The 19,249-nt window shown below is 40.9% G+C and overlaps 1 protein-coding gene across 1 annotated transcript; it reads left to right on the forward strand.

Annotated features, from left to right (window-relative positions):
* Positions 1–1,863: 1,863 nt before the first annotated feature.
* LOC108252668 lies at positions 1,864–16,119 on the forward strand (the record flags this gene model as incomplete). Its single annotated transcript, XM_026825241.1, has 8 exons — positions 1,864–1,869; positions 7,900–8,002; positions 8,233–8,330; positions 13,907–14,009; positions 14,182–14,225; positions 14,584–14,686; positions 15,250–15,359; positions 15,866–16,119. Coding segments are annotated over exons 1-8 (821 nt in total), but the record flags the coding sequence as incomplete, so codon positions are not given.
* Between the last annotated feature and the right edge of the window lie 3,130 nt (positions 16,120–19,249).

The following is a 19,249-nucleotide window of genomic DNA, read 5'->3' on the forward strand; positions in this document are numbered from 1 at the left end:
TCACCGCCCTACAGTAAAATATGCTAGAACGGAAGTATACCTGTAACATGGCCCAGTCAACATAACTTACCTATGATGTGCCTATTTCATAGGGTATATTTATAGGTGATGTGTTATGTGTATAATAGGTATCCCAGAATATTGAAAGGAGTAGGTAGGATATAGGGAAGGGTACCTATCCTCTAAGTATAAGAGCCAATTCTCACCGCCCTACAGTAAAATATGCTAGAACGGAAGTATACCTATAACATGGCCCAGCCAACATAACTTACCTATTATAGTACCTATTAGCTATGTAGGTTCGGAACATAACTTACCTTTTTAAAAGGTATGTCAGGTGATGGGTAGGTACCCAAACTACAATATTAAGGTAGGTAGGTTAAGGGAGGCTACCCACTTTTAGCGTTACCTATGTTAAGCTACGCCGAGGAAGGCCAATAAATGGATGGATGACTTAAACATTATATTGGGAATAAAGGGAGAACGGGCTCTTGATTTTAAATCATTACATGAAAGTAAAATCAAATCAAGAATGATAGTAAACTGAATATAAAACAAATTAGGTAGGTACATAGGTACTGATTTTCTCTAATCACGATCGAATAAACTACGGGCTAAAAAATTCCCGGAGGGACGGGCCCAGCTTGTTCTCCCTATTTTCCCTTCTCCAGATTTTTTTTTTTTTTTTTTTTTTTTTTATTTTTCCTTATTTTTTTTCTTCCTTTTCCCTCTCTCCTTATTCTTCTTTTCTCCCTCGGATACTCTCTCTTTTTCCTCCTCTCCTTACCTTCCCTTTTCTTCCCTCACCATTGCAATTTTCTTCCCTTGATGTATTTTTAAACTCACACTTGTGCCATGTTTTGGTAGTTTACTCTCAAAGGGAGAAGACTAGAAGAGGGAGAAACACGGTCTTTGGTCCGTTCTCCCTAAGGGGAAGTATTCGAGTCAGGGCCGGTTCCAGGCCCCCTTAAAAGGCCCGGGGCAAACGGGATAAACGGCCCTGATGCGAGTGGTCACTTTTGGAAGTAGAAAAACTTTCTGTTTGCTTTTTATTTGTTATGTGTATAGGTATCCCAGAATCCAAGGGTAGACAGCAGCGCCTCGACTGTAGGTATCCCAGAATATGAAAGGACCGAAAGGGGGTAGGTAGGATATAGGGAAGGTTACCTATCCTCTAAGTATAAGAGCCAATTCTCACCGCCCTACAATAAAATATGCTAGAACGGAAGTATACCTATAACGTGGCCCAGCCAACATAACTTACCTATTATAGTACCTATTATAGTACCTACCTATTAGCTATGTAGGTCCGGAATATAACTTACCTTTTTAAAAGGTATGTCAGGTGATGGGTAGGTACCCAAACTACAATATTAAGGTAGGTAGGTTAAGGGAGGCTACCCATAATCGACTGTAGGTTTCCCAGAATATGAAAGGACCGAAAGGGGGTAGGTAGGATATAGGGAAGGGTTACCTATCCTCTAAGTATAAGAGCCAATTCTCACCGCCCTACAGTAAAATATGCTAGAACGGAAGTATACCTATAACGTGGCCCAGCCAACATAACTTACCTATTATAGTACCTATTAGCTATGTAGGTCCGGAATATAACTTACCTATTATAGTACCTATTAGCTATGTAGGTACGGAAAATAACTTACCTTTTTAAAAGGTATGTCAGGTGATGGGTAGGTACCCAACCTACAATATTAAGGTAGGTAGGTTAAGGGAGGCTACCCAAGTGAATTAATATGGGGATAGGTAGCTATGTTAGTAAATAATGGGTATAACCAGACCAGAGGGTAGGTACAAACGTACATTGTTATGGGCGGTAGGTAATAGGTACCTATACCTGGTACAAGTATGGAGGTAGGTATGAAATTTATGGAGATCTGACGTGACACTGTGTAATTTCAAACTATTGCCACCTCTTTTACCTTTTTAAAAGGTATGTCAGGTGATGGGTAGGTACACAAACTACAATATTAAGGTAGGTAGGTTAGGGAGGCTACCCAAGTGAATTAATATGGGGATAGGTAGCTACATATGTTAGTAAATAATGGGTATAGCCAGACCAGAGGGTAGGTACAAACGTACATTGTTATGGGCGGTAGGTAATAGGTACCTATACCTGGTACAAGTAAGGAGGTAGGTATGAAATTTATGGAGATCTGACGTGACACTGTGTAATTTCAAACTATTGCCACCTCTTTCAAAGTAGGTTCCTACTTAACTTCAACCTATTTTACTATATGTAGTTAGTATTCTCTATTGAAAGTAGGTATATGTACCCACTACCTATATATGTATCTACTTGTTTTCCATGTAATTTCATTTCACTGGCAAAGTGCGATTAATTGAAAAAGTCTGCGAGGTTCTGTCATTTCCGGTTTAACGTTTCTGAGACAAGGCGGCTTGAGCTTAAAGTTGTGTCCACACTTAGTCGACCGGCCGTCGATCGACATTACATTGCCTCGACAACAAAGATTCACATCGTCAATCGACGAGACCACACATAGTGTGTGGACACACCTTTATGATAGAGGAGACACCGCCTTTTCTTCTCCTTCTCTTTTGCTTTCTCTTCCTTCTCCACAAAAAGGAGGAGAAAAAGTTCTTTTGAAACTACGAATTAAAAAAAAAGAGAAAATTTTGAAAGAATCGATTGGTGCTATGTTAGGCTCTCTACTTTCGTTCTTCTAGAATTAGAGATCTAGAATAAAATTAGAGAAAGCGTTCTTCTAGAATTAGAGATGCGTGTTCCATAATAAATTTGTTTCGGATTGTATCTTCAAGAGAGAATAATGCATGCCGCTACTGTTTAAGCCATCAGACAGACAGAACCTGCGCCGAAAACGCCACTAAAGCTCATCTTACCACTACAGCTGTTAAAGCCACGAAGGCTCATTCGTCAAAAGCCTCCCTTAGCCTGAGGGCACCCTACTCATAATATCAGCAATCATCCTGCGCTATTATGCGATATTAAACTGCCCATCCGCGCGCTTACGGGGTAGACGCACTACCAACTAAGCTAACTAGGCTGGCTGGCCCAATTTTAATCGAGGAGAATGTAAAATATAACACAAACAACCTAGTATCACACTAGGCTTGCACTCCGGAGGTCCCGGGTTCGAAGTTTTTTCGGCTCTGTGCTTGTGATTCGGGGTACACTCAGCCTCGTGAGGACAATTGAGCAGCTACTTAATCGAGTAGCGACCAGTGGCGGCCTTACCATCAATGTGAACAGATTGATCCTCCGAGTAGATGAGAATTAATATTATTTTTCTTCGCCTTTTCCCGTGTACAGACGGGGTCGGCGTTTTTCGTCAGCCTCTCAATCAGCCCTAGGGTGAATGCTTTGGGCTGACATTTGGTTTTCGCTACAAGATTTACGAGTGTACGCCCTTCGCACGCAACCTTTCGTTTCTGAGACAAGGCGGCTTGAGTTTAAAGTTGTGTGCACACTTAGTCGACCGGCCGTCGATCGACATTACATTGCCTCGACAACAAAGATTCACATCGTCGATCGACGAGACCACACATAGTCAATTCTGTGTGGACACACCTTTATGATAGAGGAGACACCGCCTTTTCTTCTCCTTCTCCTCCTTTGCTTTCTTTTCCTCCTTCTTCTCCTTCTCCTCCTTTGCTTTCTATTCCCTCTTCTTCTCCTCCTCCTCCACAAAAAGGAGGAGAAAAAGTTCTTTTGAAACTACGAATTAAAAGAAAAAAGAGAAAACTTTGAAAGAATGGACTGCGTCGATTGGTGCTACGTTAGGCTCTCTACTTTCATAAAGCGTTCTTCTAGAATTAGAGATGAGTGTTCCATAATAAATTTGTTTCGGATTATATCTTCAAGAGAATAATGCATGCCGCTACTGTTTAAGCCATCAGACAGACAGAACCTGCGCCGAAAACGCCACTAAAGCTCATCTGTCCCACTACAGCTGTAAAAGCCACGAAGGCTCATTTGTCAAAAGCCTCCCTTAGCCTGAGGGCACCCTACTCATAATATCAGCAATCATCCTGCGCTATTATGCGATATTAAACTGCCCATCCGAAATAGGGGAAGAACGGGGTACATGAGCCCCTCTCTTCCTATTTTGGGAGTTATGAAAAGCCATAAGGCCCCCCTCCAATGCTCCTCATACTGCCCATACTATCTTGCGTGCTGTCGTTAGATAACCATCATTTACATCGAAGGGGGGCGGGGTTGGTCACCGTCCCCCTACTTTTTTCTCTCCTCCATTCTCCTCCTCTACTTTCTCCCCACCTCTTCTTCTCCTCCTTTTTCCTCCTTCTCTTCCTTTTACTTCTCCTCCTCCTTTTCCTTCTCCTCCTCCTTTTTCTTCAGCCTTTCTTCTAAGTTAAAAAACCTCCTTCTTTACCCTATCTTTATCTTCTAAGACTTAACCTGTTTTCTTCCCTCCCCTACTTTTGTCTCCTCCATTATTTTCCTCCTCCTCCTTATCCTCCTCTTCCTTCTCCTCCTTTTTCTCTAGCCTTTCTATTTTAGAAAACCTCCTCAATTTTCCTACCTCTCTTAACCTTCTTTCTTCCTCTCCTCCTCCTCCTTTTCTTCTTTTCCTCTATCCATTCTCCTATTTTAGAAATCGTCCTCCTCCTCCCCCTTCTATCTATCTCTTCCGTTTGGCCTTCGGGCTGACAGCAATTTGAAGAATGTTTTCCCCTCGAAATATTTTCTGTTTCGTGAAATTGATGGGGGAAATCCATCATGCTAATGTGAGTTATGGGCGAAAGGTGAATCATATTTCATCAAGTATATCTTCAGCCCTTTTCTTCTTTTCCTCTATCCCTTCTCCTATTTTAGAAATCGTCCTCCTCCTTCCCCTCCATCTATCTCTTCCGTTTGGCTTTCGGGCTGACAGAAATTTGAAGAATGTTTTCCCCTCGAAATATTTTGTGTTTCGTGAAATTGATGGGGGAAATCCATCATGCTAATGTGAGTTATGGGCGAAAGGTGAATCATATTTCATCAAGTATATCTTCAGCGAATTCTACTATCATTAGGGATTATTAAATGAACCGCAGTGGTGTAGTCAGGTTAGGGTTGGGACATCGAGACGAAAACATCGATGTTCGATACATCGATGTTTTTAAACTTCGATATATCGAGTATCCGATGTATCAAAAAAAAATAATAATAATAATAAATGAACCGCAGTGGTGTAGTCAGGTGGTGGATAGACCGGCGAATTTCCCAGATAAAACGCTAAATTTAGTGAGGAACCACGGAGGTGTAGTCATCAGTAGTGGATAGAGCGGGGAATTTCCCCAGACAAAACGCTAAATCACAGTGATTTAGCGAGGGTCTAAAATAGGAGAAAAGCCAGAGAAAAATAAGGAGAAGGAAGAAGAAAAGGAGGTGGAGGAGAAGGGAGAGAGGAGAAGGAGGAGGAGGAGAGAGAGAAAATAAAGTCAAGACTAAATCAAATCAAGAATGTATTAAACAAATCAGGTAGGTACATAGGTACTGATTTTCTCTAATCACGATCGAATAAACTACGGGCTAAAAAATTCCCGGAGGGACGCCGCAGTGGTGTAGTCAGGTGGTGGATAGACCGACGAATTTCCCAGATAAAACGCTAAATTCAGTGAGGAACCACGGAGGTGTAGTTATTAGTACTGGACAGACCGGCGAATTTCCCAGATAAAACGCTAAATTTAGTGAGGAACCACGGAGGTGTAGTCATCAGTACTGATGGATAGAGCGGTGAATTTCCAAGACAAAACGCCACCATTGCAACTTTCTTCCCTTGATGTATTTTTAAACTCACACTTGTGCCATGTTTTGTTAGTTTACTCTCAAAGGAAGAAGACTAGAAGAGGGAGAAACACGGTCTTTGATCCGTTCTCCCTAAGGGGAAGTATTGGAGTCAGGGCAGGTTAAATGCCCCCTCAAAAGGCCCGGGGCAAACGGGATAAACGGCCCTGATGCGAGTGGTCACTTTTGGAAGTAGAAAAACTTTCTGTTTGCTTTCTAAACTTGGAAGCTTTTAGATTGAATTGAGGTTGATGTCCCTAAATCGTCCGTAGCTGACGTTGAATAAGATTGATGATAGTTTTGTGTCCCAGATGTTCAAAGAATTTATCAATTTAGTTTTAGTTTGAATTGTCTGTTTTATCCCATCATTTTTTTGCTCCATTCAATCATTTTATAGATGAAAATGACGATCGGCCAGCCTAGTAAGATTGGTTGGTAGTGCGTCTGCCTTGTAAGCGCCAGGCCGCGGATTCGATTCCCGCCCGGGGCGGATTTTAAAATGAACGGATAATGTTCGTTCTCGGAACGGTTGGGCTTTCTCCTATCCTGTCTTGCTTCTCTCTTCGATTTCGGGACGATAAGACCTTAGCAGTTACAGTTCCTTCTATCAAACCTCTTCAAACTCTTCAGACGAAGCAAAAGTCCTAAAAAAAGATAACCTTTGAATATGGCGCGCAAAGTACAATCTTATGCGCTCAGGAGCGGAGCTAACAGGGAGCGCATGCGCTTAGAAAGAAAATGGAACATTTTATAGTACTTATTAGGTACAAATCTACGAAACGTGGCGAAATTTATTCAGCAGTCAACAGGTAGTTTTTTTTTATTTTATAGAAAAAACGTCAGCAAATAAAATTATAGATCTACCTACACAGGCAGCATACAAAATAAGACAATGGATGAATAAGCCGAAGGAACACGGAATTTTTTTTTCACTTTTTCTTGAAGAAATTTTTCAAAGGACTGGGTGCTTTTCCACTTTTTTCCGAGAAAGAGAGGGCGAGGGAGAGAGAGAGAGAAAACGAAAGAGTTTTCCAAAAGAAAAGATTGGAAGACAAGAACGAGAAAACAAATGAGAATAAAGAAAAACAGATATCTTTTTCTTTTCCCTGAGAAAAAAAAGTCTGAAGGGATTTTATTCAAATTTATTACCTTAGGTTCCTAGGTACTTCGATTTTTATATTATTTTAAAGCCTCGGCAGTCAGTTTGTAGGAATGTAGAAGGAGATGTAGATATAGGTATGTAGGTAAGGTTTGTAGGCTATGTACCTTCTTGCTCTGTTTTATAATTAAAAAAATTCAAAGGTATTTAATTATTAAAATACCCTTCCCTGCTTCCCTCTCTCTTTCGCTCTTTCTTTCCGCTTTCACGATTTCTCCCTCTCTCTCTCTCCCTCCCTCCCTCTTTTTTTCCACTTTTCCCTCTCTCCCTCCCTCTTTTTTTCCCACTTACTCTCCCTCCCTCCTTCTCTCCATCTATCTCTTATACTCCGTTTCAATCTTCCTTTCTTTCTCTCTCTCCCCTCCCTATTTAAACCTCGCTCTTCGTCATTTCTCAATCTTCCTAGTATTAAGTAAAGTAAATAAACCTGCCTTTCATAAGGTACAAAGCTCGCTAAATCTAGGTCAGGACGAAGTATATCTCACGTTTTGCGTACTGAAGTAAGCTACAAAAGTTATTAAAGGAATAGTTCATGATTCCTACATTCCCCCCTTTAAGACGCAATAATACGGGAAGGCTAAGGATGGCCCAATTTTTTGAAAGAGGTTTGACAGAGGGAACTGTAACTGCTATGGTCTTATCGTCCCGAAATCGAAGAGAGAAGGAAGACAGGATAGGAGAAAGCCAGCCGTTTCGAGAACGAACATTATCCCATCAGGAATAAAATCCACCCCGGGCGGGATCGAACCCGCGGCCTCGCGCTTACGGGTAGACGCCACTACCAACTAAGCTAACATGAGGCTGGCTGCCCAATTTTAATCGAGGACAAACTGGAAAAAAATACAACACAAACAACCTAGTAGTGCAAGCCTAGTAAGATACCCACTCGTCCACGGAGGCTACTTACTACTTACCACACTTAAAATAAATTGTCTGTGTTTTGTCTACGTTTCAGCCTTGGTCTGCAGAAGAGCAAATCAGACTGGAAGAACTGTTACTCAAATATCCACCTGAGAAAAGTGACAGCGCCAGATTCAGGAAAATTGCTCAGGAATTAGGTGAGTTATTTTCCTCTCCCAAGAGCTAAAAGGAGAGGTTTGATAGAGGGAACTGTAACTGTTAAGGTCTTACCATCCCAAAGAGGGAAGGAAGACAGGATAGGAGAAAACCAGACGTTCAGGAAACGAACTTTACCTGTTTAGGATAAAATCCGCTCTTATTCTACAGGTACACTACACTCCAAGCTAATTAGGTTGGCTGATTTGCATTAATTTCCTGCTAATTCCAGGTAATAGAACGTTGACGCAAGTTTGCAGCAGAGTTCAGAAGTATTACAAGAAGATGAGAAACATAGGTCAGAAATCCGTCACTTACACCCTGTATAAAGTCCCCCAGCCAGATTTACCTGGTCTAGTCCCTGTTTAATGTTCCCCAGTTAGAAAACTAATAATAGGGTGTGCAAAGGATAATAACATCACCCTGTAAAGGATATTCGACAATAAAATAATTCTAGGCCACTTTGAGCTTGACCGCGTTATTTCGTTTCCAAAATTTGACATTAAAAATTATGGCGCCTTTGAAAAAGAAAAAAGGAGAGGGGGTCAAAAGGAAGGCATTCATGTAGAGAGAAAGAGGGGGAGGGAGGGAGAGAAATGGGAGAGGAAGAGAGAGAGAAGTAGGGAGGGAATGACCTACACATTGAGTGTGTAAGATTGGGAGGGAGAGAGAGAGAGAGAGAGGGAGGAAAAGAGCTGGAGAAAGAGGCAGAAAGAGAAAGAAAACGAGGGGATTCAGATAGGAGAAGACGAAGAAGGAGAGTGAAAAGGATAGAGGAGGTCAACACTGATTGTGAGAGAGAAAGAAAGGGAGAGATTTAAGGGAAAGAAAGAGACAACGAAACAAAAGGAGAAAAAGAAAAACCTTTTCAGAGAAATGTAATTTAAGTAATTCCGACACTTTTTCTAATGAAATTTACCCCCAGGGAATGATATAAGACGTGAGACCCTTCTCCCTCTCTCTCTCCCTCTCTCTCTCTCTCGCTCTTTCTATCTCCTCTCTCCGTCTCTCTCTCTCTTTCTCTCTCTCCCTCCCTGTCTCTTTTTCCTCTTCTATTTCCACTTAAAATATTATCCACCTACAACCTACATATCTCTTTTTCCTTCTCTCTCCCTCTCTTTAGGTTCCTTTTGTCTCTCTCTCTCTCTCTCCGTCAAGGGGAGTAAAGGGAATTTCCAGTCTCATTCTGACAGTATAATCTCTCTCTCTCTCTCTCTCTCTCTCTCTTTCATTGCTCTCTATTCTGTAATTATCTCTCTTTCATGTCCTCTCTCCCTTTTTCTCCCGTCTCCCTCTTTCTCTGTTTTCTCTGTGTCTCTTTTTTTCCCTTAATATACCTATTCCTCATTCTCTGTCCCTCTCTCTCTCTCTCTCTCTCTCTCTCTCTCTTCCTGTCTCTCTCTCTCTGTCCTTCGGCTTCCAAAAATGATAATAATATCTCTAGTAGCGCGGTCAAACTTTCTTGACTTGGCGGGGCGGAGCGCTACCGCGCTCCTTAATACAGTCATAAACTCATAAACACTCCACTCACTGGGCATTTCGTTTTTATGACTCCGGACGTTTTATGGCACTTTCACATTCACACACAATTGAGGGAGGTTTTTTTAAAAAAAAGGCCCTATTTGTAACAATTCCTTTGAACGAATAAAATAATAAATTTATTAATAGAGCTGTTTTTTTTTTTACTTTGGTCGTTCAACCACGATTTTTTTTTTTTTTTTTTTTTTTTTAAGCATAAAAAAAGAAACATCTCCATTAAACAACACCCCATTAGGGAGCCCCTGCTCCATCTTCCAAGTTTAAACTTCTGGCCTTGTAGCGGCTCCCTCGCAGCCTCAGGGACACTGCCCGTTTGCATTCGTTCCTTCCCTATATCGGCGCTTCCCCCTAACTTACGCTATGCTCTCCGCTTCACACTGCTTTTAGCCTAATGGATACAATACAGATCGTTCCCTAAAATACAACCTCTAATTTTCCTAAAATACCCTGTAGGTATGCTTGAGCTTCACCGTAAAAAAAAACTTATTGTGATAGTGATAACATATCTCCTCCTTAATTATGTATTATTATGTACCCTATTTAATAGGTCTACAGTAGTCGAGAGCAAATAGTAAACTTCAAAGTGAAATACCTCCAATAATTACCCCAACACGAGAGACCAACACAATTCTTACACACTCCTTATGTAAACAATAAAACAAAAGGCCAAAGCTTTTGCATGACTGTAATTATTACCTACCTAATTACCTACTTAGCTCGTGTAAGCATATCACATTTCGCTGGGGCATATCACACTATTGCGAAATAGGTTAATTGCCTCTAAAACTCTAAAGTCTAACCTCTAACCAGTTAATTGTTCACGTTACACCTGCCTATAATACGGTTTAGCTTAATTAGAGGCCATTTAAGCCATTTTCGGAGAAAAAAAGCGTCTAAAGTTACTTTATACCTAACTGCTAATATTTTTTTTTTTTTTTTAAAGAGGTTTTGACAGAGGGATAAGTCCTTTTTGGATAAGTCCTTCTATGGGGACAGACTGACTGACAGACAGACACCGAAGCGAATACAATAGTCCGTCCCTTATACCTTTTTTATTACTGTTGTAATAATAAAGGAAGGACGGACTAAAAAGCTAGGTCTAGGACTCTATAGGATTTGGAGTTATCATTCTCTGATAAGAGTGATAAGGTTGCTAAGGTGATAAGACAATCGCTATTCGCTACTGGAAACAGTACGGGCTGTCTATGAATTTGTATGGAAACGTACAGAGCTACAGACAGACACAATGTAAATACAGGGTCTATGGAAACGTACAGACAGGGTCAATGTAGGTAAATATAGGGATTAAAGGGCCAGTCCCATTTTTCTTGTCATAGTCCCATTTTCCTTGTCATAGTCCCATTTTCCTTGTCATAGTCCCATTTTCCTTGTATCAAGCGTCTATTCTCATCGAGTTAACATTTAACCATCAGGGTCCACACTTAAGTATAATATGATGGCAATGTGGGACGATAAAGGACGACAAAAAACGACCCTGCCGAGAATCGAACTCCAGACCTTCTGTGCCAAGTGGATACCTACCTAGTCCACCACGGAGGTTGCTTCTTTGAAGAATAATATCGCCAGCTGCCAACTTGTCTCAGGGTTCACATTTTTTTTCTTTTTTTTTTGTGGTCATTATTTCGGAATTCCAAGAATTTTCCAAGAAACTCATAGGTCACTGTGGTTACCACGATGGGAAATTCCATGGACAATTCAGACCAATGGATATGGATACATTAAACATTATGTATCTTCTTCCAAACAATGGTCGAAAGAACAGAGATGGGAACATTATTGATGTGCTTTGTGTGTGTGAATCATGGCAATAACATGTGAACATTATTTTCTATTCATGGATAGGAATGTGAATATTGAACATTCGTTTCTTCAAAGAAGCAACCTCCGTGGTGGAGTAGGTATCCACTTGGCACAGAAGGTCTCGAGTTCGATTCCCGGCGGGGTCGTTTTTTCCCCTCTCAACCAATATCTTTGTGGTCAGTGATTGGTGCTCTTGCTCTTCACGTATTACAGTATGGGATGTGAAATTCAGTTTCGGCCGTGCTTGTGAACGCCAAGGTAAAAACTATATGGTTTGCGGCTTTGGTCCGTTCGAGTCCTGAACGTGACTTTGGGATATTTCATAGAGGGAACTGTAGTAGTAACAACTTTTTTTGGACTGTACCCTCTAAGTTTAGGAACATATACCAGCTATCTACTCAATAGTCGAATACATTACTCATAGGATTCTATCAAAAGAATAAAGATACCTATTTACTCATGATTACTTTTTTACTCACGGATACTTTTTTTCAGTAATCGAGTATTTCTTGTTGCGATCCGGATCGTACGGATATTGTGACGATCGTACGGATATTGTGACCGTAGTTTAATGAGTAAAGTATTCACTCGTATCCATCTCTAATCTACCTTGCGTATTAGTGGAGATGACAAATTTACCAGATTTTATTTCAGCTAAAGCCCCTCTTTTTCTTATTTACAGGTAGATAATATAAACTAAATTTAATATAAACTCATTTATTAAGAGGTTTGCTAGGAGCAATTGTGTGACACCAGAGCTATTTTCGCCCCAAAATTCTATATAGGAGGACAGTGTTATTAGTTATTAGAGAGCCAGCCGTTCCGAGAACGAACCTTGCCCGTTTATAGAAAGAAGTTCGCCCCGGGCGGGAATCCAACCCGCGACCTAGCGGTTACAAAGCTACAATGCAGACGTTCCCCCCTCTAAGTTAACTATGTAGGCTGGCAGTTTTGCTTCTCTTTTCAAAGTTGACTTTCTAATTCTGGCGTAGATTTTGCATCCTGGTGCATTTTTAGGACCTAATAGGATTTGTTAATTAAACCACCGATATTAATATCATTATACTTAGGTATAACTTATAAGTATACTGTAGGAAATATTATGTTAGGTACCTGCTGCTATTACTGTTCAATTTTGTGCAATAAATACACTTTTAAATTTTGGAGTGCACTCTAGCCTTTTGTTAGATTATCATGAAATAAGTCCAAATAGCTGTATTTCAATTATAAAACTGATAGCAATAGAGAGGCAAACTTACGACTTACAACTACATATTTTTAATCAAATAGGCATCAGGTACAATTAGAATAATGTACCTGATACCTATTTGATTTACCTGATACCTATTTTATTTATACTGTCTTATCCACTCGTACAACGTACAATAAAATCAGACAATCGATCATTTGAAACCATAACGGGAAACTGTGTCTTACCTTTTACAGAAGAAAAACAGATAACCCCGCGATGCAACCTCAATTCAACAGAACACCACTAGAATAAATTAACTACAGACTACTGTAGAGACAAACGTAAAAAAAACGCACAACATCTGTTGCACATGGATTTTTTCTCTCTCCGAGGATTAGATACTCGTCTGTGTCTGTGTTGACTCAGTTTTTATTTAGGTAACAATAAAATAAAACACGTGTTTTATTATTTATTCGCGTCAACTGATAGGTCGAAAATTTTCGATCACACAAAAAAAATTGTACGCACTCCAAATTATTTTTTTCCCGACCTATGTATCTACAAACAACCTACCGGGAAAATCTTTTCTTCGTTTAATACCTATATCTAAAATATAAATCTATTCACATACTAATCTATTCACTCGTACATAAGTAGGTACATAACTTCTAGTTCGTCAGCTCCCATGGCGTAGTGGTCACAGCGCTCGCCTTGCACGCGGGAGACCCGGGTTCGATTCCCGGCGGGGTCAAGAAATTTGTATCATGCAAAAAGCGAGAATTAAAAACGCGATAGCACAGCCAGTTGGGAAGCTGCTCAGAAACGAAATGATTTTGCGTTTCTACTCTCGCTCTCACCTCCTCCTAGGGGGGTAACACCTTCTCAGAGGGTTAACACCTCCACAGCTTCTGTGCAGAGGAAATGTTCGTCTCATCCGTGGAGGTGAAGGGAAGCGCACTCATTTCCTCGAAATGCGAACAAGGTTTCGGATGTTGTTTATCGCGCTTCGGAAATGAAATTCACGTCATGCGCTCTGGTGTCCATCTACACCACCTTTGTTACTGGATCAATGAAAACGCCAATCTTGGATCAGTTTAAACTGTTTATAGTTCAAAATTCATACAAGTACAAATTTTACATAAGGTGGGATTATTTACTTATACCATTAGCTACTCAATTGTCCTCATGAGGCTGAGCGCATCCCAAACTCCAAGCACAGAACCAAAAAAACTTCGACCCTGCGGGGAATAGAACCCGGGACCTCCGGAGTGCAAGCCTAGTGTGATACCCACTCGTCCACGGAGGCTACTTACCACACTTAAAATAAATTGTCTGTGTTTTGTCTACGTTTCAGCCTTGGTCTGCAGAAGAGCAAATCAGACTGGAAGAACTGTTACTCAAATATCCACCTGAGAAAAGTGACAGCGCCAGATTCAGGAAAATTGCTCAGGAATTAGGTGAGTTATTTTCCTCTCCCAAGAGCTAAAAGGAGAGGTTTGATAGAGGGAACTGTAACTGTTAAGGTCTTACCATCCCAAAGAGGGAAGGAAGACAGGATACCAACTGGATTAGGTATATGGAAAACAAACAGAACATTTCATCAGTAAATGGTTTCTTCAAATTAAGTAGATCCCAAGGGCAAGGAAAACCTCGACCCTGGAGGAATGGAGTGTGCCTGAAGGCGTGTGATGTGTTCCAATCCACTCGACCCGAAATGCTACACCACCTTTGTTACTGGATCAATGAAAACAACCTTGGATCAGTTTAAACTGTTTATAGTTCAAAATTCATACAAGTACAAATTTTAGATAAGGTGGGATTATTTACTTATATCATTAGCTACTCAATTGTCCTCATGAGGCTGAGCACATCCCAAACTCCAAGCACAGAACCAAAAAAACTTCGACCCCGCCGGGAATAGAACCTGGGACCTCCGAAGTGCAAGCCTAGTAAGATACCCACTCGTCCACGGAGGCTACTTACTACTTACCACACTTAAAATAAATTGTCTGTGTTTTGTCTACGTTTCAGCCTTGGTCTGCAGAAGAGCAAATCAGACTGGAAGAACTGTTACTCAAATATCCACCTGAGAAAAGTGACAGTGCCAGATTCAGGAAAATTGCTCAGGAATTAGGTGAGTTTTTTTCTCCCAAGAGCTAAAAGGAGAGGTTTGATAGAGGGAACTGTAACTGTTAAGGTCTTACCATCCCAAAGAGGGAAGGAAGACAGGATAAGAGAAAACCAGACGTTCAGAAAACGAACTTTACCTGTTTAGGATAAACTCCGCTCTTATTCTACAGGTACGCTACCCTCCAAGCTAATTAGGTTGGCTAATTTGCATTAATTTCCTGTTAATTCCAGGTAATAGAACGTTGACGCAAGTTTGCAGCAGAGTTCAGAAGTATTACAAGAAGATGAGAAGAAACGAACTTTACCTGTTTAGGATAAAATCCGCTCTTATTCTACAGGTACGCTACGCTCCAAGCTAATTAGATTGGTTGATTTGCATTAATTTCCTGTTAATTCCAGGTAATAGAACGTTGACGCAAGTTTGCAGCAGAGTTCAGAAGTATTACAAGAAGATGAGAAAAAACGAACTTTACCTGTTGAGGATAAAATCCGCTCTTATTCTACAGGTACGCTACGCTTTAAGCTAATTAGGTTGGCTGATTTGCATTAAATTCCTGTTAATTCCAGGTAATAGAACGTTGACGCAAGTTTGCAGCAGAGTTCAGAAGTATTACAAGAAGATGAGAAACATAGGTCAGAAATCCGTACTGTTTCACCACAAACATAAACCAAGGAAGGTAAGTTAGTTCAAACATAGGTCAGAAATCCGTACTGTTTCACCACAAACATAAACCAAGGAAGGTAAGATTTTGCCCTCCCAGTCTGCTTCTTCTTTTTCTTTGCCCTTTTCCCGTGTACAGACGGGGTCAGCGTTTTTCGTCAGCTCTATCTAGGGTGATTGCTTTGGGCTGACATTTGGTTTTGGGTACAAATTTTACGGGTGGATGCCCTTCGCACTCAACCTTTGCTATTCCTTTACTTAGCAAGGGAAATTCAGGCTGGTATACTCGGTGTTTAAAGTCCCCCAGCCACACTAAGCTGGTCTACTTACTCCTTCTCGAGTTTTTGCCCTTCCAACAAGGGAAAAATATACGGGAAAATCGATTTTCAACAATAGAAAATATTTCTTTTTCTTTTTCCAAACCTATATTTTCATCCATTTTCCAAGCCTAGCTTTGCCCTGTGTATAAACAGCAGCTAAATTCCACTAAACCTCTCTTCTAACAAACTCCTCCTTCCACAGTACGCCAAGATCATTCACAAGCAAAACAAGATGCTCGTCCGGGAGACAACCTTCCTTCCCGCTCTCTCCGTACAAAGTGATAACAAAATATTCATGGACCAATCCACGAGTGAAGAAGAAGGGGAAGAGGAGGTGGATGAAGGAGGAGGAGGAGGAATAGGAGGAGAAAGCAGAAGTACGATGAAACAGTGGGTGAGAATATTGGAGAGGATAAAGCGTCTGTGCTGTTTCATCAAAAACATAAACCAAGGAAGGTAAGTTATTTCAAACATAGGTCAGAAATCCGTACTGTTTCACCACAAACATAAACCAAGGAAGGTAAGTTATTTCAAACATAGGTCAGAAATCCGTACTGTTTCACCACGAACATAAACCAAGGAAGGTAAGTTATTTCAAACATGGGTCAGAAGTCTGTGCTGTTTCACCACAAACATAAACCAAGGAAGGTAAGTTATTTCAAACATAGGTCAGAAGTCTGTGCTGTTTCACCACGAACATAAACCAAGGAAGGTGAGATTTTGCCCTCCCAGTCTTCTTCTTCTTTTTCTTCGCCTTTTCCCGTGTACAGACGGGGTCAGCGTTTTTCGTCAGCTCTATCTAGGGTGATTGCTTTGGGCTGACATTTGGTTAAGGAATTTTCAATCGTGTTAAGCATACGTAAATGCCTGTCACAAATATCGTTCCCCAATTATTAAACCTAGATAAATTTTATGAATGGACTTGGACTCGAACCACCAACCTCCAGATCCAAAGTCGAACGAATTAACCACTGCACCACTGAGGTTGGTTTGTAGAATAGAATAGATAAATCAGTCCATCCATTCAATCAATAAATAATCAATCAAGAACAAATCATACCAGCCTAGTTACCCTTGGAGGGTAGCTTGTCTGCCTTGTAAGCGCCAGGTCGCGGGTTTAATTACCACCCGGGGCGGATTTTATTCTAAACAGATAAGGTTCGTTCTCGGAACGGCTGACTTTCTCCTATCCCGTCTTCCTTCTCTGTTCGCTTTCGGAACGATAAGATCTTAGCAGTTACAGTTCCCTCTCTCAAACGGGAGAGCCTCTTCACAACTTTTGTGGGTATCACAGCATTACTGAGTGCTTCCTTTGTACCTAATCAATTTCCGTGGCTCAATAATCTTTTTACACTGGTATTTCCGCCATTCACGCATATAGACAAAAACTCCGACCCCGCTGGGGATCGAACCCGGGACCTACGGCGTGCAAGCCCAGTGTGATTTGACAGTATAAATTCATACCTGCTTGTCCACAAAGGTTTCGCTGTACTGTAGAAGAGTATGTAGACTCTGCCATTATAACAACACACAACTCTAACACGGCTGGTGCGGGGCGACTTAGAATAATCTCTCTCACTATGCTCCCTCAGTGCTGTAGTGGGTAGTGGTTAACACAGCGGACTTTGAATCTGCAGGTTGGTGGTTCGAGTCCAAGTCATGAAATTTAGATTGATATATTAAGTGGGGATCGATATTTGTGACTTCGGGTGTGCAAGCTTACTACCCACTCGGCCACGGAGGTTGCTAAAATACGAGTTTTTAGTATACCAAAGAGAAGTGCCTCGGGTTGCTTTCCTAAATGGGAATTATCGGGTTTCCTGTCATCTACTTATCTGATGATAATACTATAGGATGGACATGCTACTACACAGACCACGAGTCTTTTTACCTGGAATATTGGATTTTAGGATTATTGAGATCCTAGGAAAATCCTACAATGCTGCAGTGAGCACCAAAGCTGTAGGTAGGTAGCAGGTACATAGGCAGGTAGGTCGGAAGGTATGGGGCTGAAAAACACTGTATGTTGCATGTCGGAATGAAAGTCACCGAGCTGTCAGTAATACAAGTCAAAATACAGGGTGTCTCAGAGTTTAGACAGGTTTGCTTCCTGGACCTTTGAAGGAAGGGCCCACAATCTTTGAAGGTAGGAGTAGGACCATAGAAAGAAGACGGTCTAACTTTTTTAAAGAGGTTTGACAGAGGGAACTGTAACTGCTGAGGTCTTATCGTCCCGAAAGCGAAGAGAGAAGGAAGACAGGATAGGAGAAAGCCAACCGTTCCGAGAAAGAACGGGAATCGAAGCCGCGACCTAGCGCTTACAAGGCAGACGCGCTACATTCCAAGATAACTAGGCTGTCTATAACTAGAGTTGGACCATTAAGGACATGAGGAAGGCTTTGTCAAGGAAATGAGATGAGATCTCAAGTAGCCAATGTGAAGATGTTTTTGAGAAAGCCCTAGTGGGCATAATTTGTGAACCAACCAGTATACATAATTATGTAACTATAGGAAATAGGTAATGTAGACAAACTTTCAATACTTATGTGCACAAACACTACATAGTTTATTATGTAGGTAATCTATGTATACTACGGGGAAATAAGTAATTAAGTAATGTAGGAAATATCGACTACAAATTATTAACATACCTCCCACGAGCTTGAATTTATAACTTACTTATGTACTTACCTACATATTACATAATTTTGTACCTATACATAACAAGGCTGCAAGGCCCAAGTTTTGATAGGTTCTCTGGTAATCAGGACGTGGGTTCAATCCCAGCCGAGGTATGGAATTTTATGTCCTCAACTTTGTTTGAAAATTTATCCATCACAATGATGGTAGTATATAGCCTACTGCTGAAATAGAGGGATCCCTTTACTTAACCCCAGACCCCAGCAGTAGTAGACAACCACTTTTAATATGGTCTAATTCTCAAGTGATCTTGGTAAAATTCGATACCTGGGATGGATCCCACGCTCTCTTGATTAACACCTTGACCGCGATGGGCGAATGTAAATTCCCCCGATTTCAAAATTACTTCCTGTAGGGTCATATATTATGTAAATTCCCCCGATTACCGCGATACACCACCGAGACAGTTCAGTAGGTAAAAAAAAAAAAAACTTTGTACCTACGTATATGTTATTGTTATGTATGGAACTATGAGTAGGTAGGTATGTAAGTTTTTACATATTAATGTAAATTTTCTAAGTACATATTGCGGTACACGTACACAAGTGCCTCCAGGTCCTCCTGGGTCCTCATATTGTACTCATATACTTGGGTATCTGGGTTAGTAAGAATGTTAAGGGCTATGTTATTCCATCTGCAGGCATTCCAAGCCTTTAAAATTCCTCTGCAGTGGAAAAAATCCTGTAGCCTGGTAGGTATTGCGTACAGTGTACTAACCTACCCTATCTATCCACTATACGTAAGTAAATGTACACTGTACCTATCTTCCTACTAACCTACCCTATCTTTACGTATACCTATGTATGTATACCTACGTGCTTTTATAGTTCAAAGCAAGAGGCGAGCCATAAAAAAGTAAAAAGCTCAAAGTTTCTAGGTAGGTACC

Source organism: Diaphorina citri, unplaced genomic scaffold, assembly GCF_000475195.1.
Source record: "Diaphorina citri unplaced genomic scaffold, Diaci psyllid genome assembly version 1.1 scaffold720, whole genome shotgun sequence".
Lineage (NCBI taxonomy): Eukaryota > Metazoa > Arthropoda > Insecta > Hemiptera > Psyllidae > Diaphorina > Diaphorina citri.